Source organism: Gorilla gorilla, chromosome 7, assembly GCF_029281585.2.
Source record: "Gorilla gorilla gorilla isolate KB3781 chromosome 7, NHGRI_mGorGor1-v2.1_pri, whole genome shotgun sequence".
NCBI classification, from domain to species: domain Eukaryota; kingdom Metazoa; phylum Chordata; class Mammalia; order Primates; family Hominidae; genus Gorilla; species Gorilla gorilla.
In genome coordinates, this window is record NC_073231.2 from 83,211,783 (window position 1) to 83,239,276 (window position 27,494).

The 27,494-nt window shown below is 40.6% G+C and overlaps 1 protein-coding gene across 2 annotated transcripts in view; it reads right to left on the minus strand.

Moving 5' to 3' along the window:
• Window positions 1-1,330: 1,330 nt before the first annotated feature.
• Window positions 1,331-27,494, minus strand: part of BAG4 (BAG cochaperone 4) — a 36,248-nt gene continuing 10,084 nt past the window's right edge. The window contains exons 2-5 of one of the 2 annotated variants that reach the window (XM_004046900.5): window positions 21,772-21,879; window positions 6,887-7,141; window positions 5,364-5,618; window positions 1,331-4,625 (exon numbers count right to left, since the gene is read on the minus strand). In XM_004046900.5, coding sequence (XP_004046948.1) covers window positions 4,140-4,625; window positions 5,364-5,618; window positions 6,887-7,141; window positions 21,772-21,879 — 1,104 coding nt within the window. In that variant the 3' untranslated portion in view covers window positions 1,331-4,139. The remainder of the gene's footprint in view (window positions 4,626-5,363; window positions 5,619-6,886; window positions 7,142-21,771; window positions 21,880-27,494) is intronic. The other variant, XM_004046901.5, reaches the window with a different exon arrangement.

Sequence of the window (27,494 nt, forward strand, 5' to 3'; positions counted from 1 at the left end):
GCTAAACTGTCCTTAGCATTTACATAGTCAGGATAACGTACAATGAAACTACCAAATAAGTATATTGAGGACAGGTGTGGTAGCTCACATCTGTAATCCCAGCACTTGGGAAGCCAAGGAGGGAGGATCATTTGAGCCCAGCCAGGCATTTGAGACCAGTGTGGGTAACATGGCAAGACTCCATCTCTACAAAAAATTACAAAATTAGCCAGGTGCCATAATGCATGCCTCCCAGCTACTGGGGAGGCTGAGGCAGGAGGATCCCTTGGGCCCAGGAATTTCAGGCAGTAGTGAGCCGAGATCATGCCACTGCACTCCATCCTGGGTGACAGAGCAAGACTCTGTCTCAAAAAAAAAAAAAAAGAAAAGAAAACATATATATATATATATATATAGAGAGAGAGAGAGAGAGAGAGAGAGAGAGACCTGGCCAGGCACGGTGGCTCACACCTGTAATTCCAGCACTTTGGGAGGCCAAGGTGGGCAGATCACCTGAGGTCAGGAGTTTGAGACCAGCCTGGCCAACATGGTGAAACCCTGCCTCTACTAAAAATACAAAAATTAGCTGGACATGGTGGTAAATGTCTGCAATCCCAGCTACTCAGGAGGCTGAGGCAGGAGAATGGCTTGAACCTGGGAAGTGGAGGTTGCAGTGAGCCGAGATTGCGCCATTGCACTCCCACCTGGGCGACAGAGCAAGACTCCGTCTCAAAAAAAACATAAAAACTCAGTTGAAACTGGTTGAGGTGGTCCATGCCTGTAGTCCCAGCTACCCAGGAGGCTGAGGCAGGAGGATCACTTGAGCCCAGGAATTTAAGACCAGCATAGCAAGACTCTTGTCTCTAAAAACAAAAATTTTTGATTAACAAAAGAAAAACTCAGTTGAAAGTGGTTGCCTTTAGAGAAGGAGAAATGGGGGTGGGATCAGGAGAATGCTGCCTTTCATAGAACTGACTTTTTAAACTCGTAACTTCTACGAATTGAGGTAAACTCCTTACTTTTTTAAAAAAAGAAGTAAAAAAAAGTAAAGTTGTAAAAGAAAAGCTCCATCAACTATCCATCCCCCAAAAACTTTTTTTATGCCTATTTAATCTACATTCTTCAAAATTTTTTTAACCTGCCTAGCTTTAATGGTATTATTTACATTAACCAACTGAAAAACTGTTTTCAGAACCCCATTTTTAAAAGCATTTAAAAGAATTCTGCACCAACATGTGGAGACACATATAATCCAACCCCTGTATACTTCATTAGGGCTTATTTGTTTAAACAGTTACATTGGCATTCATACTTGGAACAACAGAGGGTTATTATAAAAAAAAAAACATAGTTGTGTTTATCATGCCAGGACTGGGTAACTTTATTCAAGACTTTGACAAAATGATCCCCAAAGTAATATAAATGTAGACACTTTAAAAAGTCCAGATGTGAAATTTCAAGAAAACTTTGAATTCAGTCCAAAGTCAGTATTAAGTCAAAAGTTGAACCAATTCTACAAATCATAAATACTATTTTCCTTCTTAAGTTCATATATTTTCTGAGATAGATTACCAACTTAGTTTTCTTTGATATTGGTATTTGGAATAATTTTAACATGATTTAACATCTTTAAGTTCTAAATCTATACTTATCCTGAATATCTTATTATAGTTAAAAATATAAATCCAGAACTGACAACTCTTCCTTACAGAAGAATTCCAATAATAAATGTAGAAGGATTGAGAGAAATAGAAAATCACCATTAGAACACCACAGTAGTAACTGCCACAAGCAAGATCTGCCAATGGATAGTAAAATGAGCAAAAGTTTAAGCAGAAACGGGACATTTGCATAGTCTCCGGGTATCTCCAGCAAATATTCAATAATTACAAGGAAAACACAGTAAGTTTACAGCAGCGAATCCTAGCAGACACCACCTTAGCATAGTGATCAAGGTTAACAACACCAGAAATACATTACAACATCAGGTATCCCCTGTTATGATACACTGTCACAGACTGGAAGACAGGACGTAGACATGATAGCTAAATGCAAGGCTGGGTCTTGGAACAGTAAAAGGACATTAGTGAAAAGACTAAAATCTCTACTTTTTAAACTTTCTACTTTAGTTAGTATTATATCAAGGTTAATTTCTTAATTTTGACAAATGTTCTATTGTTACGTAAGATGTTAACATAAGGGCAAGGTGGGTGCAGAGTATACAAGAACTCTACTACTTTTACAACTCTTCTGTAAGTCTAAAATTATCTCAAAAGCTTAAAAAATAACTGTTAGAAAACAAACATATATGTGCATAACATGTGTACATATATATAAATCAAGACTTCATGGAAATTGGCATCTTGGGCACTCAGTCAGTAAAAGAATAGTGTTCTCTTCTGAATTATTCATTGTCTTACTGGTAGCTTAGCTTTAAGGTCCTCCCCCTTCTAGACTTTTAATTTCAAGTATAAATTTATAATTTTCATAGAAAAGCCTTTTTTAAACATTCCTATATTAGGCCAAAAATAAAATCCTAGAATAAAATTATCACCATATTATCTTATAAAATCACTCATCCCAATCATAAGACCCAGCCAGTATTTTTACTACATTTCCTCTCCTCATCTGTTTGTATTGGTTTGGTTTGGTTTATAAGTGGAGACAGCTAATAGATTTAGTATTTACTCATAGGCCTGACAGTCTAGGGGAAAAAAATTATCACTTGGGTATCTTATGAAGAAACAGCTGTTTTTCCAAGAACCAATATTGTGTACTCACCTCAGACATAAAAAGTTATTTACCTAAGTCTCTTCTAACAGCATAGAGCTACCCAAACAAGGCCAGCAAAGACCCTTTCAATATCCTTTTCTTAAATTTGGCTCTAAAATGACTGTTAATAATGGTAATAAATGTCTTTTTATTAAACAGACAATTTTATCTTATGCAAGGGAAATAAACATAAAATCTACCTTTAAATGAAGAAAATAATAATTTCCCACTCTAACTATGGCTGATTCATTCCCTGAGCATGAATCCCATTTTACCCTCATTGTTTTTAACTATAAACTGAGCTGAAATCTGCTCACAGGTGAAACTAGTATTTTAGATGGAGAATGATATTACCAAGTAATCATATTTATTACCTTTTGTAGTAATTATTTCTACTCACTGTGGCATTTAATGTTTCATCTGTAACTCTCTATCACAATGCCCTCTATAGAAGCAGCAATAGTGAAAACATAATTACACTTTGGGGGAAAAAAAAAAAAAAAAACAGGAAAAAACAGGTAACTTTTAAGTGGATCTTTATCCAAATACTATAAAAAAGCAAAAAAGAAAAGTGTCCGTAAACATTTTCATTTTATGTCAATGCCATTTCCAAATTCACCTTCCACTACTACTATGAACAGCAGAAGTGGTAAAAAAAAAAAAAAAAGAAGAAGAAGAAGAAAAAAACTCTAACCTAATGATCTATAGAAAAAGGGAGAAAATTTACTCACTACACATTGCAGTATATTCAAGTGGTGAAAAGATATAAATTTTTTCAGAACTGCCATACTATCTGGCTGTCAATATAGTCTCTTGAATAATTATATTAAACATATTACTACAAAATGTACCAAGAAGTAGAGAATAATACTATATTTGTAAACTGCAAATAACAAAACAAAACAGAAATCCAAGAAGGCTAAAGTCTAAGCTATAATTACACATGAAGTATATGTTGAAAGCAGTCACAATGTACAAAAATGTGACAAGATATCCAGATGTTTAAAAAAACACATCCTGTTTGTCTCAGATTATATCCAGTTTCATCTGGTAGGTTTCTGATAAGCCTGTTATGTGAAGTGTGTTTCCCTCCTGCTGGTAAGAAGCAGCTTGTAGATATCCATAAATTTTTTAAGAAGGAGTGAGTCTACTTGGCAATATTGGTAACTCCATAGTTTCCTATTACATTCATTCGTCTGAAAACTGAAAACAACTCATGACTAAAATATTCTTCCATTCCTTTGCCAGTTTTTCAAGTATAAAATCAAAGGAAAGTTGGAATGTATTGCTTCTTGTCATCAACAGGCATTTCAAAAAGAGGGTAATTAACCAAATCAAGTGTTCTTTGGTCAAGTTAGTAACAGGCTTCCACTTTGTTCTAAATCCTTTCATAATCCTTTTTTTTCTAATTTTTCCAGTATGGCCTGAATCTTACAAACAGCCTCTTTTCTGGCCTGCCGTACAGAGTCCTGGCCCCCAGTTTCAACTGAATCCAGTTCCAAAAGTTCCTTGGTTAGCATTTCTTCCAGAAGCCAGTATGCTTTGTCTGTCTTTTTTCCTACAAATTCCTCTACTTCTTGTTCAAGATACTGGACCTTCTCCAGCACATGTATGATTTTTTTAATACTCGGAGGAGTACTTTCATCTGAAGGAACACATTCTTCAGGAAGACTGCTACTTTGATCTTGATTGTTGGGATGGTCACTGGTGGCATTACCATACAGCTGAGGCTCAGCACTATACTGGACTTGGGAATCCAAAAGATCTGAATCATCATTGTTCACTGTCCCCGAGGATTCGTACTGATGGACACTGCAAGGAAAGTTGTGCCGGTTCATGCTTTGATCTGATTGGCTATAGGGGTATGAAGAATCCTTCGAGTGGGAGAGCAAAAAGAGGAAAAGAGCTGTTTTAATGGGAATCCATCAACATCAAATTTGTTAGCCCACATCTTTCACTTGACCAGAAAGGTACATGAAAAGATTCCCTAACAATAAAATTGGACCCCTCTCCTTAATCATTTGCAAAAAAACACAGTCCTAAGAAGATAAAAGGGAGTGCCCTGTCAGACAAAAGGCACAGAATTTTTGAGTTATAATGGCTGGAACCCGCCCTGTGGCAGGTCCATCACCATGAGCACCTCATAGTCCATCCTGTGACCTAATTAATAAGAATTAGTTTTTCCCCTAAAAGGTTAAAAACCTCAAGCAAGGTCTTGAAAAGGAACACAGCCACAAGTGATAATGTTCAAGTCTGTGGTTTAAATACAAGCTCACGCTGCAGATATTTCACATTGGTTTTGTCTTCTGTTCATAGATTATTTGAAGTAGTAAAATGCATCTTTGCATTTAACGTTTAGAAGAATTACAACAAACAGAAAATGTGTATCTTTCTGTCTTTTAACAAAAACGATGTGAATCTAAATCTTCTCTAAATATAAAGTCTATTAAAAAAAAAAAAGGAAACCAAGCTGAGGTAAAGCTATAGATAAGTAGTCACCAACTTTTTGTAATTAGTCCCCATTTAACACAAACCAGTACAGAAACTATATAAACCATGTTATGTTCTCTTAATTACACACACATCAAAGGAATAACATTTAGGTCTCCTACCTTGGGCTGCTGGACTGGGGGTGAAGGGGGTGACTGGGGAGAGCCACTGCTAGGCCATGGTGAAGTACTTTCGGTCATGTAGAGATTGCCGGATGGTGCTGAGGGTGCTGATGAAGGCCAGGGATAACGGCCACCCATTCCATAAGCACCAGGAGAAGCCCACGCATCTTCTTGTGGTCGTACAGTCGGTCCTGATTGTGGAACACTACGATTACCATCTCCATAAGGATAATGGGGCAGGGTCATTCCAGGGTTCTAGATTGAGAGGAAGAAATATACCAGTCATTGTGAAAAACTTATAATAAAAATATTCTGCTACAGGCAGATTCTGAGATGCTTCCTCTCTTCTTAACAGAGTATACATTAGCTGCTACTGGACTAAACTGTAGTAAATCTAATTAATCAGCTGCAGTAATTTCTCCAAGCCTCAAAAAGTTGGTTCCAAAGATACCAGGGGTAGATTTAATGACAATAAAACTCAGAAGGAATAAGGCCTAAAAATTCAATGGATGAAACCCAAGTCTGTCCCATAGATACTATAAACAAACGGACCCATATGCTATAAGGAAGCACAAATAAAGACATGTTAGAACTCCTCTTGAAGTGAACAGAGAAATAAACATAGTTATTCACAGAATATTAAAAAAACATGAACCTGGCCAGGCGCAGTGGCTCACACCTGTAATCCCAGCACTTTGGGAGGCTGAGGTGGGCGGATCACGAGGTCAGCAGATCGAGACCATCCTGGCTTAACAAGGTGAAACCCCGTCTCTACTAAAAATACAAAAAAAAATTAGCTGGGCGCGGCGGCGGGCGCTTGTAGTTCCAGCTACTCGGGAGGCTGAGGCTGGAGAATGGCATGAACCCAGGAGGTGGAGCTTGCAGTGAGCCTAGACCATGCCACTGCACTCCAGCCTGGGCGACAGAGCGAGACTCCGTCTCAAAAAAAAAAAAAAAAAAATGAACCTAACAGGGCGCTAAAAAAAGCTAAGATTTGCCTGGCACGGTGGCTCATGCCTGTAATCCCAGCACTTTGGGAGGCCAAGGGGAGCAGATCATGAGGTCAGGAGATCAAGACCATCCTGGCCAACATGGTGAAACCCCATCTCTACTAAAAATACAAAAATGAGCTGGGCGTGATGGCGCGTGCTTGTAATCCCAGCTACTTGGGAGGCTGAGGCAAAAGAATTGCTTGAACCCAGGAGGTAGAGGTTGCAGTGAGCCGAGATCATGCCACAAAAAAAAAAAAAAAAAAAAAAAGGCTAAGATAGGGAAACTTTCAAGCAGCAACTCTCTAAAGATTACTTTCAGTATAAAAATTTATGATTATGACATCTAAGGTACCTTCAGCCAAAGTCCATTTACTGCAATAGCTGCCACAAATAAGAAAGGCATCAATATAAAAGCCTTCCCAATCTAAAAGTGTCTTATTAAATCAGCACTAGTATGAACAGATGCTCTTCCACTGTTTACAAGAGGCAGAGACTTTGAATTCATTTTTTTCCCAATAGAAAACAACTCACCTGTGAAGGCGGATATCCTGGAACCTGCCCTCTAAGAGGGGGTGCTTCAGTCTGACAGTCCTGCTGGGGATAGATCCAACGAGAGACTGGAGTTGGGCTGTTGCCAGATGAACGGTAAGTACTTGGAACTTCTGTGGAGTAACTGGTCTGAGTATAACCAGGTGCATAATAAGCCCCTGAGTATGAGGCAGTATTTGCCCCAGGGCCTGGGGGGTATGTTGGACCATACGCTCCATTTGTATAAGAATTCAAACTCTGAAAAAAACCAAGTTGAGTGAAAAAAAGATGAATTAGTAGAAGAGCTGAAATGCCCTGACTTAATGCCTAAACTTGAAAACTTTGAGAAGATGTTAATCACTAATGCAGGCCAGGCACAGTGGCTCATGCCTGTAATCCCAGCACTTTGGGAGCCCAAGGTGGGAGAATCGTTTGAGACCAGCCTGGACAACATAGTGAGACCCTGTTTCTACAAAAATAAAATAAAATAATTAGCCAGGCATTGCCGGGCACAGTGGCTCAAGCCTGTAATCCTAGCACTTTGGGAGGCCGAGGCGGGTGGATCACCTGAAGTCAGGAGTTCTAGACCAGCCTGGCCAAAATCGTGAAACCCCATCTCTACTAAAAATACAAAAATTAGCCGGATATGGTGGCAGGCGCCTGTAATCCCAGCTACTCGGGGGGCTGACGCAGGAGAATCACTTGAACCCAGGAGGCGGAGGTTGCAGTGAGCCAAGATCGTGCCATCGCACTCCAGCCTGGGGGACAAGAGTAAGACTTCATCTCAAAAAAAAAAAAAAATTATCTAGGCCTCATGGCGCACATCTGTAGTCCAAGCTACTCAGGAGGCTGAGGTGAGAGGATTGCTTGAGCCCAGGAGGTCAAGGCTGCAGTGAGTCATGGTTGTACCACTGCACTCCAGCCTGGGCAACAGAGTGAGACTGTCTCAGAAAGTATATGAAAACAAAAAAATTATTTAAAAAGACTATAGAGGCAGACCTAGCTCTGCCATAGGCTTTGTATTTAACCTTCCCTAACTTCAGTTTCTCCATCAGGAAAATGAAGATCATAAATGTATCTTTGAGGATTACTGTCAAAATTAAATAAGATGACATATATAAAAGGTTTAGCATAGTGTCTGGCATATAGTATGCTCAATAAATGGTAATTATTTGTATTATGACTGTTGTTAGTATTATCATGGCTGGGTCATGACATGAACCCAGATCTGACTCTGAAGTCCAGTTCTTTGTATTACACCATCACTCTGCATCCCAAATGATACCAACAACAAACTCCTCATATATTGCTCACTGTAGTTTTAAATAACCTATTCAGACTCTTATCCACACCCAGAATCCTCAGTTTAATAATCCAAACAAGATTCAAGCTAGGCAGGCACACAGGCTCATGCCTGTAATCCCAGCACTTTGGGAGGCTGAGAAGGGAGGATCACTTTTTTTTTTTTTTTGAGATGGAGTCTCGCTCTGTCACCCAGGCTGGAGTGCAGTAGCAAGATCTCGGCTCACTGCAACCTCCACCCCCCAGATTCAAGCGATTCTCCTGCCTCAGCCTCCCAAGTAGCTGGGATTACAGGCATGCTATAATTTTTGTACTTTTAGTAGAGATGGGGTTCCACCATCTTGGCCAGGCTGGTCTCGAACTCCTGACCTCATATCCACCCGCCTCAGCCTCCCAAAGTGCTGGGATTACAGGCATGAGCCACCGCATCCAGCCTAGGAGGGAGGATCACTTGAGCTCAGGAGTTACAGACCAGCCTCAGGAATATAGTCAAACCCCATCTATTAAAAAAAAAAAAAAAAAAAAGATTCAAGCTTAATGCTAAATTTAAATGATCACCTCAACGTGTTCTATTAATTTCTACTTTACCCTTTAAAAACAGTGAAAACACAGAATCCAGTTTTCCTATACTCATCTCTATCTCGAAGACTATATAATCTTTCCCACTTTAGGTATGAGGATACCCATGACCAAAGAATTCCATGCAGGATGTGGTGTAATAAACAGTCAGCAATGCATTCCCTGAGCAGAAGACCATGAACCACCCCTATGTTAAAACTACTAAGAGGCTGTTAAGGTCTTCGGGCATAAACAAAGAACTCCGTAATACATCACACACACAATTGGAGACTTAATAAAACATTATGTGACTTTTTGTACTGTTATTCAACTTCTAGAAATCCTAAGGAAATGATTCAACTAGAGAAAAAGTTATAGACATGAAGTTCTTCATCGCCGCATTATTTACAATCACACAAAATTGTAAACTACCTAAATGTCCTATAATAATGGAATCTTTAAGTAGATTAAAGACTATTCATTGAAAAAATTGTATTCAGTCTTCAAATTTTACTGTTATGGCTAGGCGCACAGACTCATGCCTGTAAAAATCCCAGCGTTTTGGGAAGCCAAGGTGGGAGGATTGCTTGAGCCCAGGAGTCTGAGACCAGCCTGTGCAAACAGCAAGACCTCATCTCTACAAAAAAAAAAAAAAACAAAAACAAAACAACAACTAATTAGCCGGGCGTGGTATGGCACAGCTATACTCCTTAGCTACACAGGGGGCTGAGGCAGGAGGATCGTTTGAGCCTAGGAGTTCAATGTTACAGTGAGCTATAATCAAGCCACTGTTCTCTAGCCTGGGTAACAGTAAGACCCTGTCTTCAACTAGCTAACTAACTAAATAAATATTTTACTGTTAGAACTGACCAGATATTTAATGATATGAAATAATTATTTTTAAGGTTTTTTTTTCTTTTAAGTTTTAATTTTTAATTAAAAATGTTTAAAAACATTGTGGTTATGTTTTTAAAACTTCCTTATATTTTAAAGAAACATACTTAGGTATTTATAAGTGATAAAATGATATCTGAAATTGCTTCAAAATACTCCAAGGAAATACTCCAAGAATAAATACACGACGGCCATGTACTGATAACCCACTGAAACCAATAGATGGGTTCATGTTACTTTAGTGTGCAATTCTCATTGCTTTTATGTGGCTTTTGTTGTTTATTTTTTTTCTTTTTCCCTTCTCACAGGCGTTGTTTTTGTTTTTTTTTTTTCGTTGTTGTTGTTTTTCTTTAAATAGAAATGAGGTCACGCTATGTTGCCAGGCTAGTCTCAAACTTTTAGGCTGAAGTGATCCTGGCACCTCAGCCTCCCAAAGTGCTGGGATTATACCATGCCTGGCCATTACTTTTTTTTCTCCCCAAGACACCCAGGGTAGAATGCAGTGGCACAATCACGGCTCACTGCAGCCTTAAACTCCTGGGCTCAAGCAATCCTCCCACCTTAGCATCCTAAGTAACTGGGACCACAGGCATGCACCACCATGCCTGGCTAATTTTTGTATTTTTTGTAGAGACAGGGTTTGGCCATGTTGCCCAGGCTGATCTCGAACTCCTGGGCTCAAGCAATCCACTCGCCTCAGCTTCCCAAAGTGCTGGGATTACAGGTGTGAGCCACCACATCTGGCCAGCCATTACTTTTGATGCTTGAAAATTTCCTTGATTCCTGGAATTACTTCCTGGTTTTGAGATGTCTTCATGAGTTCATTGCTTCTTTTCCCAAATAACCACTGTCCTGACAGATCACAAAGCTGTCACATGCATGTTTACAAAAGAACACAGAATCAGATTATATAACAGCCTTGCAGTTGCTAAAGATGTTTGTTAAGGATGAGCTAAAGATCCTATTTCAGAAACGTGGCAAAGTTTTTAAGTCTTTGTCTGAAAAGCAGCTTGTGTGAAAGTTGCCAATGCCAAGATGGAGTCACTTACATCAGACCCAAAATGGAAGGGGAGGTCACGAAGGAGGGGATCTCATGCACACATGTCTGCGATAAGTATTATCACAAGGGTTTTTTTTTTTTTTTTTTTTGAGACAGGGTCTCACTCTGTCACCCAGGCTAGAGTACAGTGGCACCATCATAGCTCACTGCAGCCTAGATCTCCCAGGCTCAAGTTATCCTCCTGCCTCAGCCTCCCAAGTAGCTTGGACTACAGGTATGAGCCACTGCACCCAGCCTATATCACAGGGCTTTCTAAAAACTCACAAGAAATCCCTGTAGGCTCTACTCATCTTGCTTGTCCTACATATGTCTGTAACAGGACTTATCACAAAAAATTCCTCAACCAGGCACGGTGGCTCACACCTGTAATCTGAGCACTTTGGGAGGCCAAGGCGGGCGGATCACGAGGTCAGGAGATCGAGACCATCCTGGCTAATACGGTGAAACCCTGTCTCTACTAAAAATACAAAAAAATTAGCCGGGCGTGGTGGCAGGCGGCTGTAGTCCCAGCTACTCGGGAAGCTGAGGCAGGAGAATGGCGTGAACTCGGGAGGCGGAGCTTGCAGTGAGCCGAGATCGCACCATGGCACTCCAGCCTGGGCGACAGAGTGAAACTCTGACCAAAAAAAAAAAAAAAAAAATTCCTCAAGACTGCAGTTTCACATAAGCCATCTTCATAAGAACACTCGCTTAGCAATGAGTTTCCAGTAACATCAGCTCCCACAACAGGCCCCTGTGACCAATGATGTTTGTCTCAAAACAGCTTATATGGACTTCTCCTCTTTCCCTTTAAAAGTTCCCCCTTACTACAACTTCTCCAGATATGCAGGGGATGATTATCTATGGTATGCACATCTGAAACTGTAATTCTCTGTTTATTTCCAAACAGATTCATTTCTTTGAAGAGTCCTTCTCTCTGTTGTTATTTTAGGTTGACACTTGGAGCACAGCAAAGAAAATACAGGAGTTCCTTGCACCATTTAGAGTCATAATACAGAATCCAAAAAGGAAGAAAATGCTTCTAGGGTTTCAGAACAGATTTCTGTTACCTATTAAAGTATGTGATAAAAATGAAGGACTTGGCCAGGCGTGGTAGCTCATTCTTGTAATTCTAGCACTTTGGGAGACCAAGGCAGGCGGATCGCTTGAGGTCAGGAGTTCCAGACCAGCCTGGGCAACAAAGTGAGACCCCATCTCTACAAAAAATACAAAAATTAGCCAGGTGTAGTGGCGTATGCCTATGGTCCCAGCCACTTGAGCCGTTAAGGTGGGAGGATCACCTGAGCCAGAGGAGATTGAGGCTGCAGTGAGCTGTAATCATGCCATTGCACTCCAGCCTGAGAAATAGAAAAAAAAAAAAAAAAATGGGGGCCGAGCACAGTGGCTCATGCCTGTAATCCTAGCACTTTGGAAGGCCAAGGCAGGTGGACTGCTTAAACTCAAGAGTTTAAGATAAGTGGGGGCAACCCCCTCTCTACAAAAAATACAAAAATTAGCTGGGAATGGTGGCATGTGCCTGTAGTCCCAGCTACTCAGGAGGCTGCAGTGGGAGGATTGCTTGAGCCCAGGAGGTGGAGGTTGCAGTGAGCCGATATCATACCACTGTACTCCAGCCTGGGTGACAGAGGGAGACCTGGTCTCAAAAAAAGCAAGAAAAGAAAAGGAAAAAGAAGGACTTAAGAACAAAGTAGAAGCAACTCAACCGAGTTTGAATAATACTGAGAAAACCTCATGAACTTTATTAACAGTTGGGTGAGACAATATCTTCTGCTTCCAGAGATATAGCCTGAGATTGTGAACTTCCATGCTGTTCACACCCTACTCCATGAATCGCCCTCCATGCTCCTCTCAAGAGTCCACACTATTAGTTAAAGAATGAAGTTCTGAAAAATGAGGAAGGCTTTAGTTCAAATGCTGCCCTAATACTTGCATAGCACATAAACTGCACCTGGCACATGGCAGGCTAATCAACTTGGTAGATTGGTCAGACACCTTAGCAACATTAACAGCTTCTTAAAAAAAAAATATATATATATATAAATTCCACACTCAGAATAAATGCATGAAATTACATATTCTTGGCTTATTATAGCTACTTTTGAATGAGAATTTTTAAGATTTATAAAACCAACCAAACAGAAGAATGACCATGTGGCAAGGCTAACCCAAGGAGGTAGCCAGAAGGTAAAGACATGATACTGCTTAATTTTTTAAAAAGGAAACCAGTCATATCTATAAACCACTATAGGAGTCTATCTTGGATAGAAGCTAGACCAAGTGCAATGGCTCACACCTGTAATCCCAACACTTTGGGACGCTGAGGTAGATAGATCACCTGAGCCCAGGAGTTCAAGACCAGCCTAGGCAACATAGTGAGACCCCATCTCTGCAAAATATTTAAAAATTAACCAGGTGTGGTTGCACGCACCTGTATCTAGGACACTGAGACAGGAGGATCACTTAAGTCCAGGAGTTCAAGGTTACAGTGATCTATGATTATGCCGCTACAATGAACTGGGTGGTAGAGCAAGACTATCTATCTCAAGAAACAAACAAAAAAAAGATGATGATAAATGTATAATCCCCATGTGATGTTTCGCCAGAAAATACACATGTGCTCACCTCAAAAAGGTGTATGTCTAGACACCTTTGGGTTATTTTAAATCCAACAACTTGTATGTTGTATCTAAAAACATTTGCACATTATTACTGTTGCTTTTTAAAAGTTACTACTAAATTATAAGTTAATCTTTTTTGAACCTACATATGAATGTAATAAATACCTTTACCTAAGGGGGAAAATGTTATGAGAAAAAGCAATCTTTATCAGTAAGATAAGCGAAATCAGAAAAATTAACATTAACTTATAATTCATGACTTTGAGTTTTGTCTCCCTCTTACATTAACTATAAAAGTACACATGCTACTCTCCAAACTGATCTATGATGCAATCTCAATAAAAATCTCAGCTGCCTGGCCAGGCATGGTGGCTCATGCCTGTAATCCCAGCACTTTGGGAGGCCAAGGCAGGTGGATCACCTGAGGTCCGGAGTTCGAGACCAGCCTGACCAACATGAAGAAACCCCATCTGTACTAAAAATACAAAATTAGCCAGGCGTGGTGGCGCATGCCTGTAATCCCAGCTACTCCGGAGGCTGAGAGAGGAGAATGGCTTGAACTCGGGAGGTGGAGGTTGCTGTGAGCCAAGATCGTGCCATTGCACTCCAGCCTAGGCAACAAGAGCAAAACTCCAGCTCAAAAAAAAAAAAAAAAAGAAAAAAAGAAAATCTCAGCTGCCTTTTTCACATAAGTTGAAAAGCTGATCCTAAAATTCATATGAAAATGTAAGCAACCCAGAATAGCCGAAACCATATGGAAGAAGAAAAAGAAAAGAGAGAGAGTCCATCTCTTTGGAGAGACTCATACTTCCTGATTTCAAATTTTACTTCAGAGCCACAGTAATCAAAACAGTTTGGTATTGGCTTAAGGAAGACATATAGATTAATGGGACAGAATTGAGAGTCTGGAAATAAACCCTTACATTTATGATTTTTAAGAAGGGTACCAAGGCTGGGCACGGTGGCTCATGCCTGTAATTCCAGCACTTTGGGAGGCCGAGGCAGGTGGATCACTAGAGGTCAGGTGATCCAGATCAGCCTGTGCAACATGGTAAAACCCTGTCTCTACTAACAATACAAAAAAAATTAGCCCAGCATGGTGGCAGGCGCCTGTAATCCTAGCCACTCGGGAGGCTGAGGCAAGAATCACTTGAACCTGGGAGGCAGAGGTTTCAGTGAGCAGAGACTGCACCACTACACTCCATCCTGGGCGACAGAACAAGACTCTGTTTCAAAAAAAAAAAAAAAAAGGGGGTACCAAGATAATTCAGTGGAAAAAGCATAGTCTTTCAACAGATGATACTGAGACATAACTATCCACATGTAAAGCAGTGAACTTGGGCCTTACTTTGCACCATATCGCAAAAATTAACTCAAAATGAATCATAGACCTAAATGTGAGAGCTAAAACTATAAAAAAATTCTAAGAAGAAATCAGGCTGGGCGCGGTGGCTCACATCTGTAATCCCAGCACTTTGGGAAGCTGAGGCAGGTGGACCACGAGGTCAGGAGATCAAGACCATCCTGGCTAACATGGTGAAACCCTGTCTCTACTAAATACACAAAAAATTAGCCAGGTGTGGTGGCGGGCGCCTTTAGTCCCAGCTACTTGGGAGGGTGAGGCAGGAGAATCACTTTAACCCGGGATGTGGAGCTTGTAGTGAGCCAAGATTGTGCCACTGCACTCCAGCCTGGGCAACAGAGCAAGACTCTGCCTCAAAAAAAAAAAAAAAAAGAAATCACAGGAGTGAATCTTTATGATCTTTGGTTAGTCAAAGTCTTCTTGGATAAGACATCAAAAGCAGGAGCAACAAAATAAAAAACAAAAAAATTGCACTTCATCAAAATTAAAAGCTTTTGTGTTTCAAAGGACACCATCAAGAGTGTGAAAAGCCAACCCACAGAATGGAAGAAACTATTTGCAAATCATATACAGTCATGCACTGCATAACTATGTTTCAGTCAGCAGTGGACTGCATACATAACAGTGGTCCCATAGGATTATAATGGAGCCAAATAATTGTATTGCCTTGCAACAGTGTAGCTGTCATATGGATAGCACAATGCATTATTCACCTGTTTATGGTGACGCTGGTGTAAACAAACTTGCTGTGTGCCAGTTATATATAACACATACAATTATATGTAATACATAATACTTGATGATGATAATTGACTATGTTACTGGTTTATGTATTTACTACATACGACATTTGTTATCATTATCTTAGCATGTACTCCTTCTACTTGTACATTTTTTAAAGGTTAACCGGAAAACAGCCACAAGGAGGTCCTTCGGGAGGTATTCCAGAACCAGGCATGATCATAGGAGATGACAGTTCCCACACGTCTTATTGCCCCAAGATGAGGAGGTGAAAGAGTGATACTGATGATCCTGACCCTAGGTTGGCCTATGCTAATGTATGTTTGAGTCTTCCTTTTTAACACAAACAGTTTTAAAAATACAAAAACAGCCACGCATGGTGGCTCACGCCTTTAATCCCAGCACTTTGGGAGGCCAAGGAGGGCAGATCACCAGGTTGGGAGATCGAGACCATCCTGGCTAACATGGTGAAACCCCATCTCCGCTAAAAATACAAAAAATTAGCCGGGCGTGGTGGCAAGCGCCTGTAGTCCCAGCTACTCAGGAGGCTGAGGCAGGAGAATTGCTTGAACCTGGGAGGCAGAGGTCGCAGTAAACCGAGATCGCACCACTGCACTGCAGCCTGGGTGACAGAGTGAAACTCCATCTCAAAAAAAAAAAACAAAAAACAAACGAACAAACAAAAAAACCTTAAAAACAGGAAAAAGCTTAATAGAATAAGGATATAAAGAAATTTTAAAAAAAAAGAAATAAAACTTTTTTTTTTTTTTGAGATGGGAGTCTCGCTCTGTTGCCCAGGCTGGAGTGCAGTGGCGTGATCTCGGTTCACTGCAAGCTCCGCCTCCCGGATTCACACCATTCTCCTGCCTCAGCCTCCCGAGTAGCTGGAACTACAGGCGCCTGCCACCTCGCCCGGCTAATTTTTTGTATTTTTAGCAGAGACGGGGTTTCACCGTATTAGCCAGGATGGTCTCGATTTCCTGACCTCATGATCTGCCCGCCTTGGCCTCCCAAATTGCTATGATTATAGGAGTGAGCCACCATGCCCGGCCCCAAGGAAACATTTTTGTACAGCTGTACAGTATGTTTGTATTTTAAGCTAAGTATTACTATAAAAGAGTCAAAGCTTTTTAAAATTTAAAAGTTTATAAGGCCAGGTGCAGTGGCTCACTCAGGCCTATAATCCCAGCACTTTGGGAGGCCGAGGTGGACAGATCACCTGAGGTCAGGAGTTCAAGACCAGCCTGGCCAACATGATGAAACCCTGCCTCTACTAAAAATACAAAAATTAGCCAGGTGTGGTGGCACATGCCTGTAGTCCCAGCTACTAGGGAGGCTGAGGTGGCAGGATCGCTTGAACCCAGGAGATAGAGGTTGCAGAGAGCCGAGATCACGCCACTGCACCCCAGTCTGGGGGACAGAGTGAGACCCTGTCTCAAAAAAAAACTTAAAATAAAATAATAAAATAAAATAAAGTTTATAAAGTAAAAAAGTTACAGTATTTATTGAAGAAAGAATTGTTATACAAATTTATGGTAAACTAAGTGTACAATGCTTATAAAGCCTACAATAGTGCACAGTAATATCCTAGGCCTTCACATTCACTCACCACTCACTCACTGACTCACCCAGAGTAACTTCCAGTCCTGCAAGTTCCATTCATGGCAAGTGCCTGTACAAGTGTGATATAATATTTTGTTATCTTTTATCTGTATTTTTACTGTATCTTTTCTATATTTAGATGTGTTTAGATACACCAATACTAACCATGGTGTTACAATTGCTTATACTATTCAGTACAGTAACATGCTGTACAGGTTTGTAGCCTAGAAGCCATAGGCTATACCATATAGCCTAGGTATATAGTAAGCTGTACCATCTAGACTTGTGAAAGTACACTCTATGATGTTTGCACAATGACAAAATTGCCTCTTGATGCATTTCTCAGAAAATATCTCCATTATTAAGCAATGAATGACTACATTTGATAAGAAACTTGTATCTAGAATGTATGAAGAATGCTTAAAACTCAACAATAAAAGGACAACCCAATTTTAAAATGGTCAAGGAATCTTTTCTTTTTTGAGACAGAGTCTTGCTCTGTCACGCAGACTGGAGTGCAATGGCGTGATCTCATCTCGGCTCACTGTAACCTCTGCCTCCTGGGTTCAAGCAATTCTCCTGCCTCAGCCTCCCAAGTAGCTGAGATTACAAGCGCCTGCCACCACGCCCAGCTAATTTTTGTATTTTTAGTAGTGAAGGGGTTTCACCATGTTGGCCAGGCTGGTCTCGAACTCCATACCTCAAGTAATCTGCCCACCTTAGCCTCCCAAAGTGCTGGGATTACAGGTGTGAGCCACCGCACCAGGCCCGAAGAATCTAAATAGACATTTCTCCAAACAAGATATACAAATGGCTAATAAGCACACTAAAAGATGCTCAAATCATTAGTCATCAGAGAACTGCAAATCAAAACCACTTTGCACCCACTAAGATGGCTATAATAATTTTTTTTTTTGAGATGGAATCTTGCTCTGTCGCTGTCGCCCAGGCTGCAGTGCAGTGGCACAACCTCAGCTCACTGCAAGCCGCCTCCTGGGTTCATGCCATTCTCCTGCCTCAGCCTCCCAAGTAGCTGGGACTACAGGCGCCTGCCACCACGCCCGGCTAATTTTTTGCATTTTTAGTAGAGATGGGATTTCACCATGTTAGCCAGGATGGTCTCAATCTCCTGACCTCGTGATCTGCCTGCCTCAGCCTCCCAAAGTGCTGGGATTACAGGCGTGAGCCACGGCACCCGGCCTACAATAATTTTTTTAAAGGAAAATAAGTATTGGTAAGGATGTAGAGAAACCAGAGCCCTCATACATTGCTGATGGGACTATAAAATGGTGCAATCCCTTTGGAAAACCGTTTGCTAGTTCCTCAAATTGATACATATAGGGTTACTCTATGACCAAGCAATTCCATTTCTAGGTATAGACCCAAGATAACTAAAAACATATTTCCACATAAAAATTTGTACATGAAGGTTGTAGCAGCATCATTTATAAAAGACAAAAACGAAAGACAACCCAAATATCTATCAATTGATGAAATTTGGTATATCCTGAGAACATGGAGAAGTTTGAAAACATTACACAGTGACAGAAGCCAGAAACAAAACGTCACATACTGTATGATTCCATACAAAATGTCTGGTTAGAAAAATCCTGAGAGATAAAAAAGTAGATTACAGGTTGCCAAGAGCCGAGGAGAAGGAGTAATGACATTTTAAGTTCAGGGTTTCTATTCGGGGTGATGACAGTGTTCCAGAATTAGACAGTGATAATGGGTAAACTTTGTGAATATACTAAAAATCAACTGAATTGTACACTTTGAAGGGTGGATTTTATAGTATGTGGCCAAACCACAACTATGTAACATTTAGCAATAACAATGTCTTCTACTTCTCAATTTCAGTCACAGGGATGAGGCTGACACAAGCAAAATGAAAGTTTGTGGTAAGTACTAACATGATCTTTATTTTACATTCCATTATCTCTGATCAACCTCATCCTTAAGTTCATATATACATGATTATTATAGGCCAGGCACAGGGGCTCACACCTGTAATCCCAGTGCTTTGAGAGGCCAATTTGGGAGGACAGCTTGAGGCTAGGGGTTTGAAACCAGCCTAGGCAACACAGCAAGACCCTGTCTCTACAAAAAAACAAACAAATTAGCAAGGCATGGTGATGTACACCTGTAGTCCTAGCTACTCAGGAGGCTGAAGTGGGAGGATCTCTTGAGCCCAGGATTGGGAGACCAGCCTGGGTAACATGGCAAAGCCCTAACTCTACAGAACAAATTTTAAAAATTAGCTGGGCATAGTAATGTGCACCTGTGGTCCCAGCTACTCAGGAGGCTGAAGTGGGAAGATCACTTGAGGCCAGGAGGTCGAGGATGCAGTGAGCTGTCATCATGCCACCATACTCCAGCCTGGGCTACAGAGCAAGACCCTGTCTCAAAAAAAACAAACAAAAGCCAGGTGCAGTGGCTCACGCCTGTAATCCCAGCACTTTGGGAGGCCGAGACGGGTGGATCACGAGGTCAGGAGATCAAGACCATCCTGGCTAACACAGTGAAACCCTGTCTCTACTAAAAATACAAAAAATTAGCTGGGCGTGGTGGCGGGCGCCTGTAGTCCCAGCTACTCGGGAGGCTGAGGCAGGAGAATGGCGTGAACCCGGGAGGCAGAGCTTGCAGTGAGCCGAGGTCGCGCCACTGCACTCCAGCCTGGGCGACAGAGCGAGACTCGGCCAAAAAAAAAAAAACCCAGTAATATGGCTAGATAAAAAAATATAATGGAAATATGCAAATATGACAATTACTCCTTTGTTAGTACAACCATTTTGAAAAGTAATTTGGCTGTATCTAATAAAAATGTACACACCTGGCTGGGCATGGTGGCTCATGCCTGTAATCCCAGCACTTTGGGAGGCCAAGGTGGGCGGACCACGAGGTCAGGAGTTCGAGACCAGCCTAGCCAACACGGTGAAACCCCATCTCTACTAAAAATACAAAAATTAGCCGGGCATGGTGGCAGACACCTGTAATCCCAGCTACTCGGGAGGCTGAGGCAGGAGAATCATTTGAACCTGAGAGGCGGAGGTTGCAATGAGCTGAGATCGCGCTATTGCACTCCAGCCTGGGTGACAGGGTGAGACTCTATCTCAAAAAAAAAAAAAAAAAAAAAAGTACACACCTAAACCCAAAAATTCCAGACCCTAAGGAAATTCTTATCTCGTATTTATATAACAGAAAGATGAAAACCAACGATGAGCAAAAGAAGCAAGCTGCAGGAGTGTGTTTGTTAGTATGAAATCACACATCTCAAGTTTAAAAACATGTAAAATAAAAGTATATAAAGTTTATGGATACACAGGCAAGTGGTAAAGGCATAAAAACACAAATAGGGTAATAAATATAACTTCAGGCCGAGCACGATGGCTCATGCTTGTAAACCCACTACTTTGGGAGGCCAAGGTGGGCGGATCACCTGAGGTCAGGAGTTTGAGACCAGCCTGGCCAACATGGTGAAACCCTATCTCTACTAAAAATCCAAAAACTGGCCGGGCGTGGTGGCTCACACCTATAATCCCAGCAGTTTGAAAGGCCGAGGCAGGCAGATCACCAGGTCAAGAGATCAAGACCATACTGGCCAACATGGTGAAACCCCATCTCTACTAAAAATACAAAAATTAGCTAGGTGTGGTGGCACGTGCCTGTAGTCCCAGCTACTTGGGAGGCTGAAGCAGGAGAATCTCTTGAACCCAGGAGGTGGAGGTTGCAATGAGCCAAGATCACGCCACTGCACTCCAGCCTGGCGACAGAGCAAGACTCCATCTCAAAAAAAAAAAAAAAAAAATCAAAAAATTAGCTGGGTATGGTGGTGTGTGCCTGTAGTCCCAGCTACTCAGGAGGCTGAGGCAGGAGAATCACTTGAACCTGTGAGGAGGAGGGTGCAGTGAGCTGAGATCACACCACTGCACTCCAGCCTGGGCGACAGAAAATGACCCTGTTTCAAACAAATAAATAAATAAAATTTCAGTAAATGAAAAGAAGTGTCATTGGGCTTCAATTGTATTTGGTTTACTTCTTTCTTAAAAATCTGAAACAAATGTGGCAAACAGAAATTGACAAATCTGCATGCTAGATTTTCGTGGGGTTTTTTTGTTTGTTTTTTGTTTTGAGATGGAGTCTCACTCGTCGCCCAGGCTGGAGTGTAATGGTGTGATCTCAGCTCACTGCAACCTCTGCCTCCTGGGTTCAGGCGGTTCTGCCTCAGCCTCCCGAGTAGCTGGGAGTACAGGCGCCCACCACCACACCCAGCTAATTTTTGTATTTTTAGTAGAGATGGAGTTTCACCATGTTGGCCAGGCTGGTCTTGAACTCCTAACCTCAGGTGATCTGCCTGCCTTGGTCTCCCAAAGTGCTGGGATTACAGCTGTGAGCCACTGCACCCAGCCCTGCATGCTAGATTTAAAATGTATATATTTTCTGTACTTTTTGTAATTTTAAAATATTTTAAATTAAATGTCTGTAATAAGTCAAATTTTCAAAAATAAGTATATTTTATGTTTGTTCCTTCTGGGTCCTGAAAAATAATTTATTATGCCTCAAGCTATAGGTATATTTGCCTAGATATTTCCTTATCTCTGAGCTAAAAACATTAAGATGAGATTGATGGAGCCCATTAAAGCAAAGAAAAAAAACACACACTCATCACTGCTCTAAAATCTGCACAGGTTTTGAAAATAAATCTATTCATTAAGAAAAAGTTCAGAAAGTCTCTGTTTTTAAACCATACCTGGCCTTGCAATTCTGGTCTTACAGGATATGTACTTGGGTAAGGAGCCCTAGATCTCGCAGTAGAATTCCAATAGTTAGAATTGTAGCTAGGATATGGTAGCTGCTCCTAAGAAAAAAAGAAAAATAAATTCACTCTTAATAACATTCATACATCATTTTAAGATAGATTGATAGAGGCAGGTTATAAGGATTAAAAAAAAAAAAAGCAATAGACAAAAAGCAATAAGCTGGGCACAGTGGCACACGCTTCTTGTCCCGCTACTGCGGAGGCTGAGGTGGGTGGATCGCTTGAGCTCAGGTGATTGAGTCTAGTATGGTCAAGAGAGACCCCGTCTCTTAAAAACAAAAAATAAAAGAAAAAAGGCAATAGGACCCCACTATAAAACTGCTAATTATTCAGTACATGGTAAATCAAATGCTCTATGACAAAACAATTATTAGGTAGTAAAAAGCTGTTCTTATCCGTTTTGACAATGCCACCACACCAAATGCTATATAAAGGAATTCTACTACATCAAGATGATTAGCAAAATCAAAGACATTAGATCACCTCTATCCTTCTCCAATAACTAATCCTCAAGACTACTAATTTAATTAGTGCAACAAAATGGTTCTTTGCTACTGTTATATTACCAATAACTTTGGAACACAAAGACATTACTACTAGAGTTTAGCTCAAGCACATACATCTTCAATCTCCAACTTCTTTGCCTTGACACACCCTAGTTTTTCATATTCTACTCTGTGCTATGGCTAAGCTTTCCGCTGGCAGTCTCAGTGTCAGGCATTGATGCAGAACATTTACCAATCCAAAGAGAAAAATCTAGCTACGACAATAATTTCATCAGCCTTTCTCTCCAACTCAGAAAGTTAATGCAATGATTTGCAATAAGCCAATAAACTTTGATAAAAGACTAAATAGACTCAAAACTTCTCAGAGCACCTATTATCTGGTTTATTACATACATTTATTATCCTATGAGTTATTTTGCTTTGTCAACTGTATAGATTTAAGGTTTTTTTTTTTGTTTTTTTTTTTTTGAGACAGAGTTTCGCTCTTGTTGCCCAGGCTGGAGTGCAATGGCATGATCTCGGCCCACTGCAACCTCTGCTTCCCAGGTTCAAGCAATTCTCCTGCCTCAGCCTCCCGAGTAGCTGGGATTACAGGCACCTGCCACCACGCCCAGCTAATTTTTTGTACTTTTAGCAGAGACGGGGTTTCACTATTTTGGCCAGGCTGGTCTTGAACTCCTGACCTCAGGAGATCCACTTGGCTTGGCTTCCCAAAGTGCTGGAATTACAGGCGTGAGCCACTGTGCCCGCCCAAGTATAGTTTTAAGCTTGAACAGGACCTTCGACATTTTTTCTAAAACTTTGAATATGATTTCACAAAGAAATTCATTGGCAGCTGAAATAACTGAGAGATTATCACTATTAGCTTAACTGCACTACTTATCCATTTCATAATACTTTGTTTTCAGTAATACTTTGAATTTTTTTCAGTAATCATAATTATCAACACTGTTGGTACTGTTATCTTGGTACTGTTATGCGGGTATTATAGTTGCAAATGAATACTTACATTGGTATTGTTGGGAATCAGTATTTTCACAATGGGAGATAGGAGACACAGATATAAGAATAATGAAACTTAAAACCTTATAATCCTTAATTTGAATTGTAAATATCAGTATGAATTCAAACTGTATTTTATCTTCTTAAAAAAACCACCAACTTGGCCAGGTGCAGTGGCTCACGCCTGTAATCCCACCACTTTGGGAGGCCTGACGCAGGTGGATCACCTGAGGTCAGGAGTTCGAGACCAGCCTGGCCAACACGGTGAAACCCCGTCGCTACTAAAAATACAAAAATTAGCTGGGTGTGGTGGTGGGTGCCTGTAATCTCAGCTACTCAGGAAGCTGAGGCACGAGAATAGCTTGAACCCAGGAGACAGAAGTTGCAGTGAGCCGAGATCATGCCACTGCACTCCAGCCTGGGCCACAGAGCAGAGACTCCATCTCGAAAAAAAAAAAGACAACCCACCAACTTGGGCTGGGCGCAGTGGCTCAATCTGTAATCCCAGCACTTTGGGTAGCTGAGGCAAGAGGATTGCTTGGGGCCAGAGACCAGGAGTTCAAGACCAGCCTGGAAAATAATGAGACTCAGTCTTTACTCAAAAAAAAAAAAAAAAAAAAAAAAAGTCAGGTGGGCGTGATGATGGGTGCCTATAGTCCCAGCTACTCTGGAGGCTGAGAGGTGAGAGGCAGAGGCAAAGTCCAGAAATTCAAGGTTATGGTGAGCTATGATCTATGATTGTGCTACTGCACTCCAGCCTGGGCAACAGAGTAAGACCCCATCTTTAAAAAGAAAAAAACTACTGACTTGATAACCACACACAGAATATAATTCAAATAATTCTTGAACAGTTTTCTGAATGGACATCCTTAGTGGTACCTTTCTAAAAGCAAAAGAAATTTAAAAATATCTTAAACTCTTCATATAATGTTATTAGTAGTGATATTACTATCTTAATTTTTAAACTATATTGTGTGTATTGTAGAATAGAATAAATACATACAGTAGTGTTATTGGGAACCGATATTGTCACGAGGACAAGGAAAGATAAAATATGGAATGGGGCAAAATGAGGAAGAACTGGGGCATAGTGAATGTGGTGGTGTCATTACAAACTCACATAAGTAAAAAACATAATTTGGCTGGGTGCAGCGGCTCACACCTGTAATCCCAGCACTTTGGGAGGCCAAGGCAGGTGGATCACGAGGTCAGGAGATAGAGACCATCCTAGCTAACACGGTGAAACCCCATCTCTACTAAAAATACAAAAAATTAGCCAGGTGTGGTGGCGGGCGCCTGTAGTCCCAGCTACCTGGGAGGCGGAGCTTGCAGCAAGCCTAGATCACACCACTGCACTCCAGCCTGGGCAACAGAGGGAGACTCCGTCTCAAAAACAACAACAACAACAACAACAACAAAACGTAATTTAACCTTTTATGCAAAACAAACAAATATGGATAAAAGTGACAGTGTGCCAGTCCACACAAAGGATTTAGGAGTCGCTGCAAATTCTAGCAACCCTCTTGTGTTCCCATGCCCTCCACAAGACCTACATTATCTTATATGGGAGCTGTGTTTTCAACTGAAGTCCCAGGATGAGAAGACACACAGGTAGACCTGAATTGAACCTGGGGCCTAGAGAAGAACCACTAGAGTGGACTCACAGAACCTGAGCAAGAAATAAATGTTTATCATTATAAGCTACTAAAATTCTGGAATTGTTGTTTCAGTATAGGAAAAGTCAATTAATGCAATAACTAACAATCAAGTTGGTAACATAACCATAGAGAAAAAAGAATTACTTCAAATGACTTTTAGCTCACGTTATTTTGACTGTACGTCCTCAGTGGAATTTATTCTCTAAGGACAAGCTGAACTGCAAAGAAACCGAAACTGCATCCATTAGTTGTTACTCATAAAACTGGTATTCTTATTTTCAAGTTTTACTCACTACCATCCAATTCACCTATTTAAAGTATACAATTCAGGCCTGGCATGGTGGCTCACGCCTGTAATCCCAACACTTTGGGAGGCCGAGGTGGGTGGGTCACTTGAGGTCAGGAGTTCAAGACCGGCCTGGCCCACATGGTAAAACCTCGTCTCTAATAAAATACAAAAATGAGCTGGGTGTGGTGGCGGGCACCTGTAATCCCAGCTACTCAGGAGGCTGAGGCACGAGAATTGCTTGAACCCAGGAAGCAGAGGTGTAGTGAACTGAGATTGCACCACTGCACTCCAGCCTGGGCAACAGGGTGAGACTCCATCTCAAAAAAAAAAAAAAAAATTAGCCGGGCATGGTGGCACATGCCCGTAGTCCTAGCTACTTGGGGGCTGAGGCAGGAAAATTGCTTGAACCTGGGAGGCGGAGGTTGCAGTGAGCCAAGATCGTGCCACTGCACTCCAGCCTGGGTGACAGAGCAAAGCTCCATCTCAAAAATAAACAAATAAATAAATAAAAAGTAAATAAAAAGCTGATATTAAAGTAGACACTCCAGCTTTCTCATAGTTGCCTTTTGCATATTTTTATATATATATGTATACATGTATATATATGTGTATACATATGTGCATATATGTAATTTTTAATTAATAAAAGTAGTACATATTTTTGGGATACATGTGATATTTTGATACATGTATATAAAGTGTAATGATCAAAACAGGGTAACTGGCATATCTGACACCTCAAACATTTATCTTTTCTTTATTGCATTATATTTCTTTTTCCATCCATTTACTTTCAAACTATTTGTATCTTTAAACCTTAAGTGTGCCACCTTTAGACACCATATAATTGGATCTTGTTTTTTTTTTAATCCAGTCCGTCTTCTGACTAGATTGTTTAATCCATGCACATTTAATATTATTGATATAGCTGGATTTACATGTTTTATTTTTACTTCTTGTCTCTTATATGTCTCATGTGTTTTTGTCCTTTATTCCACCTTTACTGCTTTCTTTTGCATTAAGTGGATATTTTCAAATGTAGCATTATAACTTAATGATTATACTTTTTTTTTCTTTAGCGGTTACTCTTGGGCTAACAATATCTTTATTTTTTTTATTTTATTTTTTTTTTTTGAGACGGAGTCTCACTCTGTCACCCAGGCTGGAGTGCAGTGGCACGATCTCGGCTCACTGCAAGCTCCGCCTCCTGGGTTCATGCCATTCTCCTGCCTCAGCCTCCCAAGTAGCTGGGACTACAGGCACCCGCCACCATGCCCGGCTAATTTTTTTTTTTTTTTTTTTTTGTATTTTTAGTACAGACAAGGTTTCACCATGTTAGCCAGAATGGTCCCGATCTCCTGACCTTGTGATCTGCCCACCTTGGCCTCCCAAAGTGCTGGGATTACAGGCGTGAGCCACAGCACCCAGCTGGGCTAACAATATGCTTCTCATCAGAATCAGCTTCTGATTTATACCAACTTAATTCCAGTGAGATACAAGAATGTTATTCCTATATAAGTCTGTTCCTTTTCCCCTTTTTTGTGATTTTATTGTTATCCACATTATGTCTACAAATGTTACAAACTCAACATTATATTGTTATACTTATTACTTTATATGTCTTTTAAAGAATCTGAGAGAAGAGCATATTTGTATCTTTTGTTATATTAACCTTGTTATTAATCATTTCTGATATGCTGGTGTGTTCAATGGTATCTGACATTTCTCCAACACATCAGTCTTTTTTCTCTCCTTCATATTGCATAATCTGTATTGATCTATCTTCAAATTCACGAATTCTTTCTTCTGTCAGTTCTAGCCTATTGAACTCCTCTAGTTAATTTTTCATTTTAGTTACTGTACTTTTCAACTCCAGAATTTCTATGTTTCTTTTTTAATATATAATTCCTATCTCTTTATTGATATTCCCTATTTGACATGACATTATCACACACCTTTCTTTGCTTCTTTAATCATAGTTTTTTGGTTATTTGAACATATATAATGGCTACTTTGAAGTCTTTGTCTATTAAATGTGACATCTGGTCACTTTCACAATCAGTTTCTGTTACCTGCTTTTTTTCCAGTGTATGGGTCATACTTTCCTGTGTCTTTGCATAGCTCATAATTTTTTGTTGGAAACTAGACATTTTAGCAACTCTGAGTACTACTGGTCCCACCTTTTCCACCTTAAGCTTG